General features: G+C 47.1%; 1 protein-coding gene and 2 non-coding genes across 3 annotated transcripts; all 3 read left to right on the top strand.

Annotated features, from left to right (window-relative positions):
- The first annotated feature begins 105 nt into the window (after positions 1–105).
- TPT1 (tumor protein, translationally-controlled 1) lies at positions 106–4,930 on the top strand. Its single transcript, XM_057374722.1, has 5 exons — positions 106–197; positions 838–1,028; positions 1,773–1,878; positions 3,174–3,290; positions 4,705–4,930. Exons 1-5 carry the CDS (start codon positions 132–134, stop codon positions 4,705–4,707), a joined length of 483 nt encoding a protein of 160 aa, XP_057230705.1. The 5' UTR covers positions 106–131; the 3' UTR covers positions 4,708–4,930.
- Positions 4,510–4,639, top strand: LOC130578557 (small nucleolar RNA SNORA31). Its single transcript, XR_008965895.1, has one exon. It is a non-coding gene; the product is annotated as a small nucleolar RNA SNORA31 (small nucleolar RNA).
- Positions 4,931–5,584: 654 nt separating the features above from the next.
- LOC130578558 (small nucleolar RNA SNORA31) lies at positions 5,585–5,719 on the top strand. The gene has a single exon (XR_008965896.1). It is a non-coding gene; the product is annotated as a small nucleolar RNA SNORA31 (small nucleolar RNA).
- The last annotated feature ends 3,416 nt before the right edge of the window (positions 5,720–9,135 follow it).

Raw genomic sequence — 9,135 nt, 5'->3', positions numbered from 1 at the left:
GGGCCGGGGCGGGGGGGGCGCGGGGCCCGGGGGCGGGAGCGATGGGGGAAGGTGGTGGGTGCCGGGAGGCGGAGGCTGACGCGCCTCTGTGTGTGTGTGTGTGTCTGTGTCTGTCCCCCGCAGAGGATGAGATGTTCTCGGATATCTACAAGATCCGGGAGGTGGCGGACGGTCTGTGCCTGGAAGTGGAGGGGAAGGTGAGTGCCCGCCCGCCCCGAGCGGGAGGGAGGAAGGGATGCCGCGGTGACTCACGGCCGTTGGGGAATGGGGGTGGCGTCCTTGCGAATGGCCTGAGGAGGGAGGGAGGGAGAGAAGGAAAGACCCACTTCGGCCCAATGTCTGGTGCTGCCGCGGGTGGTGCCTGAGCGAGCACGGGTCAGCCAGGCTGGAGCGTACCGGYGGGAGGGAGTCATGTTTGGGAGTCATAGAATCATAGAATGGTTTGGGTTGGAAKGGACCTTGAAGATCATCTAGTTCCAGCCTCCCTGCCGTGGGCAAGGACACCTTCCACTAGACCAGATTGCTCAAAGCCCAATCCTACCTGGCTTTGAGCACTCCCAGAGATGATGCATCCACAGCTTCTCTGGGCAACCTCTGCCACTGCTTCCCATGTAAAGAATTTCCTCCTAATATCTAATCTAAACCTACTCTCTTTCAATTTGAACCCATTCCCCCTTCTCCTGTCACTGGGAAATCAGTGCTTGAACTGCAGCCAGGTTCCTTGCATTGAACTGTGTCTCTGGAGTTGTGCCCTGCTGTCAGGTCATAGGTGTGTAAGAGCAGTAGCGTTAAGGTTTTTTGCAGAGCCGTTAAGTTTTTTGATGTCTCTAAATCTAGATGGTCACCAGGACAGAGGGTCAAATTGATGACTCTCTAATTGGTGGCAATGCCTCTGCTGAAGGTCCTGAGGGAGATGGAACAGAAGCCACGGTCATAACTGGTGTTGACATAGTAATTAACCACCACCTCCAGGAGACCAGCTTCACAAAAGAATCCTACAAGAAATACATCAAGGATTACATGAAAGCGTAAGTGTTGGAATGGGATTGGAAGCGCAAGTGTTCCAATGGGATTGTAGTTATTTTATGTGCTTAAAATTATAAAAACAGCATTGGATTTATTCCTAGTACGTGTTAGTTCTGATACAGGTGTGAAACTGGCTGTGAACTTCAATAATGTCTTAATGCTTGGCAAAACTAGAGCTCTAGGGAATGGGTGCTGGAATATCTGTGTTTATCTTGGCTGTGGTAGAGGACCTAATCGCTTTGAATCTTGTGTATAACCATGCTGTTTTCTTTTGTATTTCTCCATGCCAAAGTTTCACGTGGAAGGGACTGAGGTGGTAAAGAAAAGCTTCCTAAAGCTTTTCTAGTGGTGACAAAGTAGACATCTAAAAAAAAGTGTGAATGGGGCTTTTTGCTAGTTCAAGGAGTAATTTCTGTTCCTCGCTGGTCAGTGGGTCAGTACTGAAGATAAAAACACTTGGTGACACAGATGGGTGGTACTCTTGGTGCTGTGGAAAGGGCTTGCTGATTTTTTTGCCTATCACTAGCTTAGTAGTAAAATGACCTTGGTGGGAGTGGTAGGCACTGTTCTGTGATTTTACTGGCAAAATTAAGTTAAAATTTGGGGGCTTTGAGAGAGAGGGAGTGGGGGGAAGGCATCAAAATCAARGTTTCACAGGTAGCAACTCTTTCTGCTATGATGCCTTGCCAGACAGTGAAGTTACTAAGCTAGAATATGTTTTCAGAGCATTTTTTTTCTCCTTCCAGAATCAAAGCCAGACTTGAGGAACACAAGCCAGAGAGAGTAAAGCCTTTCATGACAGGGGCTGCAGAACAAATCAAACACATCCTTGCCAACTTCAAAAACTACCAGGTAAGTTATGTCTCCTTACAGCAGTATTGATAAGCTGTGATCAGTTCATCTTCTGAACTGGTTTGTTGAGAGTTTTGAGGGGTCCTGTTGTGTGGGTGCTGACCTGACCTCTGAGAGTATTGGGGATCCTGGGAGTGAGGGAAGAGAAACAGCCAGAGACTGTTACGTGTTTGGGGATCTCATTTCATCTGGTAATGCTTGTAGTTAACTACATTTGTTASAGTGATTTAGGGATTGTGGAGCTGRTCTTAAAAGGTGGATCACTTTGGCCCTTGCTGTGTCTTATTCTGTTCATAGCAGTGTAAAATTACAGAATCACAGAACTCTTTGGGTTGAAAATCATCATTGAGTCCCAACATCCCTGRCATGGACACTAGACCAGACTGCCCAAAGCCCCATCCAACCTGGCCTCAAACACTTCCAGGAATGGGGCCATTCACAGCTTCTCTGATCAGCCTGTGCCAGTGCCTCACCACTGTCACATTAAAGAATTTCTTCCTAATGTRTAATCTAAATCTGCCCTCTTTTGAGTTCAAAGCCATTCYGTTTTCCTATTGCAACATGTCCCTGTCAAACGTCCCTCTCCAGGCTTTTTGTAGCCCCTTTTGGGTACCGGAAGGTGCCCCTAAGGTCTCCCTAGAGCCTTCAGGGATGAGCAGCCCCAACACCTTCAGCCTCTCTTCATAGGAGAGGTACTTCAGGCCTCTGACAATCTTAGTGGTCACTGGGACCTGGTTCAGCAGGTCTACATCCTTCTTCTGCTGGGGTCCCAGCTGTAGAGCTGGATGCAGCACTCCAGGTGAGGTCTCAGCAAAGCAGAAGGACAGAATCTCCTTCCTTGGCCTGCTGATCACTGCTCTTTCGCTATGTTTAGGTTTCTGGATCACAAGCTCACAGTGCTGGGTTACGTTGGAGTTTTTTGTTAACCAACACCCCAAGTCTTTCTCCTGAGASCTGCTCTCAATCTGTTCTCAAACCCAGCCTGTATTTGTGCTTGGGATTGCCCTGACCCAGGTGTAGGGCCTTGCACTTGGCCTTTTGAACTTGACAAGGTCCCCATGGGCCCACTTCTCCAGCTTGTCTGGGTCCCTCTGGATAGCATCCCTTTCTTCTGTGTGTCAGCTATGGTGCTACTAAGATGGACAAGCTGCAGAGAAGGAAAATCCCTGCAGCTGACATTTGTTATCAGGGAGACTTTTAAACTGAGCTTGGTAATGTTGCATTGTTTGTGTATAAAAATGCATTTACTCCCAGCAATAGCAGATTAAATGTCTCAGTGACACATTCCTCTGAAGTTCTTTGTAGGAGAGAACATGAATCCAGATGGAATGGTGGCTCTCCTGGATTTCCGTGAGGACGGTGTGACCCCATATATGATTTTCTTTAAGGATGGCTTAGAAATCGAGAAATGTGTAAGTACTGACCTGAATTGGATGAATGTGCCCAAGTACATGGGGAGCTCCTTCATGACTTGTTCTCCTTTATTCCTTTTAAAGTTGARAAGTAGCTGCCAGTTAAAAACTTAAAATGTTGTGGAAGTACAGCCTGACTGGTGCTTCATGTTATACTAAATACCTGAAACTTTCCTTGAGTACTACTCAGTTGTAGTAGAAAGGGGATGTAGTGYCACTGCAGTGATTCATGATGATTTAATGGCTAAGAAATGCAGAAGGAATTGCCCTGGTGAGATGTAATTGGGAATGGATTTAAACTATTAGATTAAAGAGAAGGTCCTCTGAAATGGAGCACTTCTACTTTGKATCCCTTTTGTGGGGGTTAATTGTCAAGTCTCTTGGTTGATCATGTTCCATCTTCTTTCACTTAATTGCTTATAAAAGAACTGTCAGTTTAAAATTTGCCCTAAATTTGGGAACACAGTAGTACTTGACCAAATACTTAACCTTACTATATTTGGAATTTCCAACTACCTGAGCTCCTGTGGTGTGCTTTAACTGCTCTGTATGGGAATGTGGTTGCCACAAGACAGAATTGGGATCCTAACACTTGTGGGTTTTTGGCTTGTTTGGAAACCTGTGGGATTCACTGCAGTGTGGGATCACCAGTTGCTTTGCCCAGTCATTGTGGACTTGTGAAGTCTGTTTATAGACAGCTAAATTTATCTGTAAAGCCTCTTACAGGCTTTTTGGTATGCAAGTCATGTAAAGATGAGCCACCTTCTCTGCTGTGGGGCAGTAGCCCAACTAAAGGAATACTTTAATTGTCCAGACGGACATGGCACCTCCCACAGCCTGATGGAGAGGTGATGTCTGTCCTGGGCCCTGGAACAAGTCATCACCTGGAAGGTGCTTTGTGGGAGTAGAAGCTTCTTGCTTCTCCTGGGGCACACCTTGTGGATGCRTTACTTGGGTAACTCCATGTGCTTCAAGGTGGAGTAGAAGAGCAGTAGCAGGCTGTTCCCATGTGCAGTAAAACTTGCTTCAGCTTCTTGATGCAGCTGTTTTCAGAGACAGCACATACTTTGTAAGCTCTGGTAGTTGTTTAGGATGCGCTTTTATTTGAGAGGAAATTTGAACCTTGGTATGACAAGCAAGAAGGCTGTGAATGAATATTCCACCTGGCTTGCTCAGCAGCTGGTGGGTGCCAGTTGCTTTGTACAATTGTAAAAATGATCAGCATCCTCTGATAGACCATGGGCATTTTCCCTGTTGCTCCCTGGTTTGCACTAAGATGCAAAATTAACTTCCTTGYGCTTTCTGCCTGCCTGCCTGTGGCAGCCCAGATTGAATTAGGGAATACACAAATAAGTTACAGAAATTTACTGTGACTGTTATGACTTTCAACTAACACTTGCTACTCTTGTTTCAGTAACAAATCAAACAGTATGGTTTTGGATCACTTGTCTTCATAGCTGGCTGCTGTTTCTTCTTCATCGGCACAACACCAGGAATCAGCAATGTCTAACAACTGGACTGATGTCATCTTGAGCTTTATTCACTTATTTTGACCCTGATTTGGAGTGGAGGCATTGTTTAAAAAAAAGGAAAAAACATCTATCATGTAGGTTGTCTAAAATAAAACTCATTTAAACCCATTCTAGGTGATGTCTTTTGGTCTGGTATGTCTCAAGGTGACTTGGAGGAGAGATTGCAGCAAGGAGTGGGTGCTGTTAGTAGCACAGCTGGTGYTAGCACACTATGGCTGGATTGTTTCCAGACAGATTTCAGAGTTTGCCTGTGGCACTGGAGTGCAAAAGCAGGTTGAGGTCAATAAGGCAAAGTCCAAGAAATGTCATAATGGAGTGGACCACCTTCATCTTTTATGATTGTGCAGAGCCTTATCTCAAGAAATAAATAATAAAAACATCCCAGAATGGAATATGTGCCACTCAAGCTGAGTGCTGGCTGAGCTGCTTTGTCTGACAAGAGTACTTGAGTTTCTCCTGAGCTGTAGTATGTTGCCAAGATCAAGGCAGGAGGCTGAACGGCAACACTGGAGAGAAGGTGAAATGGCTCATTTTCCAACACAGCCTGGCTCTGGTGCTTTGTATTTGACAGCTGTTGGGGAGCCCATGAACTAGGATTCAGTTGAGTTGTAGGATTTGGGGTATTTAYGTACTTGACCTCTTGGAGAGAGTTGTTGGAATGTCCCAGCCCTGCTTTAGACTTCTACAAACCAGGCGAATGTCTGTGCTTGAGACTTAGCTGAGTGTTTGTAACTCACTGTCTGCAGTGTTCCTTGGTAGGGAGTGCATCTGTTTGACAGACCTGGAGCAMACACAGTTGCTTCTCTGGTTCTCTCTGAGATGCAACAGTAATGGGTTCCTTGCGCTTTCTGCCTGTCTGACCTGGTGGCAGTTCGGATTGAATAAAGGAACACAAATTCCTTCAGAGCCCTGCCTTGAGCGAGGGGGTGCCTGTTGCTGCTGCCTGTGCCTGACCAGGGATGTTGCCTTGGACTGCTAATCATTAACTTTTTTCCTGCTGCACTGATGGCAGAGCCATAGGAGGTTAAGGTGCCTAAAAGGGGAGGGCATGGTCCACTTGCCAACTGCTAATCTTGGTATCTTTGCTGTCCTGTGTCAGTTTTTGGCCCCTGGTGCTGGAGGATGGAGGTGGAGGGGGGTTCTGCAGGGGTGAGATAGATGCGATGACAGCAGGCTGGGAGGAGTGAGAGACTGTGGAGGAGGGAGCAGAGTGTGCCCTAGTTATCTCTGAGGTTCCTGTCTGGTTAAATACACCCTCTTTTAGTTCTGTGGGAACTTCATTTTTACATATATAAGCTTTCCCAAGAAAGGATTTGGGGCCAACTGAGCTGGATGAGATACAACTTTGGTGTAACTTGCTTCARCCAAGGGGGCTGAAAGACAGGGAGGCAGGTTCAAAGTCTAGAAATTATCTAAAGTCAGAGGCAACTCTTGCTTTCCTTGCAAAGGATATGTTTATTGGGGCCAGGTGAGGATGTTAGCTTCCCTTTCCTGTTGCCTCTTCATTAAAAATAGAAACATTAAAGAAGGGCGAGAAGAAGCATTTAGTTAAGACTTTTGCTTTTCAGTTAAGTGTGGGCAGGGTAGTGCTGGTATGGCTGTGCAGCCCCTCATAGCCCTGGCTCCCACTTCCTGTGAGTCAAAGTTTAAAAGCGTGTGGAGCTGCTGTGTGGGAGTGGAAATGGCTCCTCCCCTCCCCAGGCCGGTTCTGCCGAAGCTGGGAGCCCTGGGCACCAGCCTGGAGCAMATTGCCACGTGGCACCTGTGTACAGATGAGGTGCTGCTTTAAAAAGCAGGTGCTTTAAAGCACGGTGAGCACAGCCTTGCTGCTTGGTTGAATGGCAAAGTGTGTGTCATCCTGCCTGTACCGGGCTCATTGGGGTGTTTAATTGGTGTGTGCAAACATTCTTAAGTACGGGGTTCTGTGCTGCTCCAAGCAGGTGTCTGCACGGCACAGAAGACAGAGCCTCTGGTCGGAGGGCTCCTTTCAGCCTGCTGTAAGGAAGTGTCAGTTCAAAGGCTGTGGAGATGCAAGATTTTGGTTTTTTTCAGTGAGCTGTAAGAGAAGGGTTCTTCCTGTACTCACTGCATTTCCCCAAAACGCATTATTGCTGTGAGTTTCTCAAGGAAGAGGGGAAGTCTTGCTGCTCTGTAGCATCAAGTCTGTCAGAGGCGCTAGGGAAGGTGTGGCAGGGGAGGACTGCRGCAGTGACAAGTGGTTGTCGCAGCTGCGATGCTGTGGAGCCAGGGTGAGGGAGAGGTGCGAGTCACTCCGTGCTGTGGGCTGGGAGGCCTGTGCCTGGTAAAAGCTCTTGTCCAGTCCATGATGCAGCATTGGGAAGGAAGTCTGCATATTTCCTTGTAATGTAATTCCTCCTTTTTCAGCCCATCTTCATCTCAAGCAGCTGTTTCTGAGGGCTGAAAAGCTGAAGTGATTTGGGAGGGAAAGTCTTTATATTTCAGACAACAGCTTTGTTGCTAATGAATTGATAAAACCCCCCATGATAAGAGATTACCCTGATGCTGCTTAAAACACATAAAATGCCTGAACTGAAGGACAGCTTTAAATCTTAGCCCTATCTAGTTTTAAAACYTGTGCTTATTAGGCTTGCATCTCACATTCCTGAGAAGATACTTTCAGTGGATTTGGGAAGGATCCAAATAGTGTTTTCCCTGAGCCTCATGGAGCAGGTTAAGCAGTTGGGTAGAAACCTTTCTTCTGCTGGTTCAGGTCTCTGGCTCTTTTGGGCCAGGAGGCCACTCCTGCACCCACTACAAGCTCGATGCTGACAGGGGAAGGGGGGCTGATTTGCTTACAAAGAGGAGAAAAGCCTTTTTAGTTTCATACTTCTGTGGTTAAAGGAGTGATGCCTTGGGGCAGGAGGACGCAGCTGCTGTGCTGGGTACATGTCCCATGGTCCCCTCAACCTTTAGCCCTCCTAACCCACTGTTTCCTGTCAGTGTCTGCTTTTTGTCTTACAATTTTGCTACCCCATCTACAAATCCACTCTGGTTTTTGCCCTCTGGAGGCAAACAGAAAACCCCCACTTCCCGTGGGCCAGTGACTGAAGTTAATGTCCGAGTGCTGCTTACAGCAGTGTTTTGCTCTTTGGCCATCTGCTTTGAGGAGAAAGGGTGCAGACCTGGGGGTGTTCATGCAGCAGAGGGAACATCTGGTGAGCTGGGAGAGGCACCCCACTGCCCCTCCGGGGTACCCAGCCCTTAGTGTTGCCCACTGAGCATCGGCTGGGGGTGGATGCCAGAGCCCAAGTGGGTGATGGTCCTGGAGCCTGGTGCAGCCCTCACTTTGGCACAAGGAGGGAGAACCTGCAAAGGGAAAATTCTAAATGGATGTATATAGGAAATGCAGTTGGCTTTGATAGGTTTGGTTGTTTGGTTTTGGTTTTTGGTTTTTTGTTTGTTTGTTTGTTTTTGGGGTTTTTTTTGTGTGTATTTGTTTTTTGACTTGGTTTAGCTCATGGCCAGGAGGCAATTAGAATAAGCTTAGGACATGGTTGTTGTCAAATAAGTAAAATGAGACTAATTTTCTAAAAGTGGAAAAAATTTAAAAGGCTGCAATTTGCTTTTTTCCCTCGACAAGAATCTGGCTGTTGAGCTGGCACAGGCCAGCCCATTGCAATCCTGGCAATGTTTTCAGTGACAGCCAATGAGGGAGGATGCTTTTATTAAAGAGAATAGTATCAACATCAAGATACTTCTGCTTTCTCGCATGYTGCTGCTGGCTTGGAGCGATAGGATGCCTCCCTAGGCTCCTGTGACCTCCTCAGCTTTCTAGCTGGGATGTCACTGCCATTGTAAGCTGGGATGTTTCACTCTGGACCAGGAAATCTCTCATTGTAGCACTCAGTGGGAGAGCAGCAGTTAAGCACTGTGCTCATTAGCTCATAGATAAATGACTTGGTAGGAGGAAAAAAACCTAGCCAAGCCTGGAAGTTTTTGCCCTAAATAGTACAAAATCCATTCCAAGAGCGTGACCTTGCTAGTTTGCCGTCCCTGTGCCTTGGCTGCCTTTTGGTTGAAGCTGCAGCTGGAAGCTGTTGTGCAAAGATMACAGCCAAGTGCCTGTGGCCAGGGCTGGTGGCTTGAGGAAGCTTCTTTGGGTGCCAGCAAATGCTGGCAAGTTCTGCACAAGTGGTTGTGATGTTGGTAAAGATGCACGTGGCTGCTGGGCATTTTGATCCACTAGAGCCACATTAATCACCCTCCACCTCAGGCAAAATGGAGCCAAACACCCTGAAGACCTTTTTAAGACCATTTTGGTTGTGTGATGCTAGCATTGCCAATGCAGCAGC

This window comes from Malurus melanocephalus, unplaced genomic scaffold (genome assembly GCF_030028575.1).
Source record: "Malurus melanocephalus ecotype Western Australia unplaced genomic scaffold, MMel_1.1 scaffold_231, whole genome shotgun sequence".
NCBI lineage: Eukaryota > Metazoa > Chordata > Aves > Passeriformes > Maluridae > Malurus > Malurus melanocephalus.
This window is presented reverse-complemented; position numbering and strand designations above follow the sequence as displayed.

Excerpts from the sequence above, each read along its gene's own strand:
- TPT1 (XM_057374722.1), top strand. The coding sequence starts at position 132 with ATGTTCTCGGATATCTACAAGATCCGGGAGGTGGCGGACGGTCTGTGC. Across the intron at positions 1,029-1,772 it reads ATCAAGGATTACATGAAAGC|AATCAAAGCCAGACTTGAGG; the intron begins GTAAGTGTTGGA and ends TTCTCCTTCCAG. Across the intron at positions 1,879-3,173 it reads CCAACTTCAAAAACTACCAG|TTCTTTGTAGGAGAGAACAT; the intron begins GTAAGTTATGTC and ends ATTCCTCTGAAG.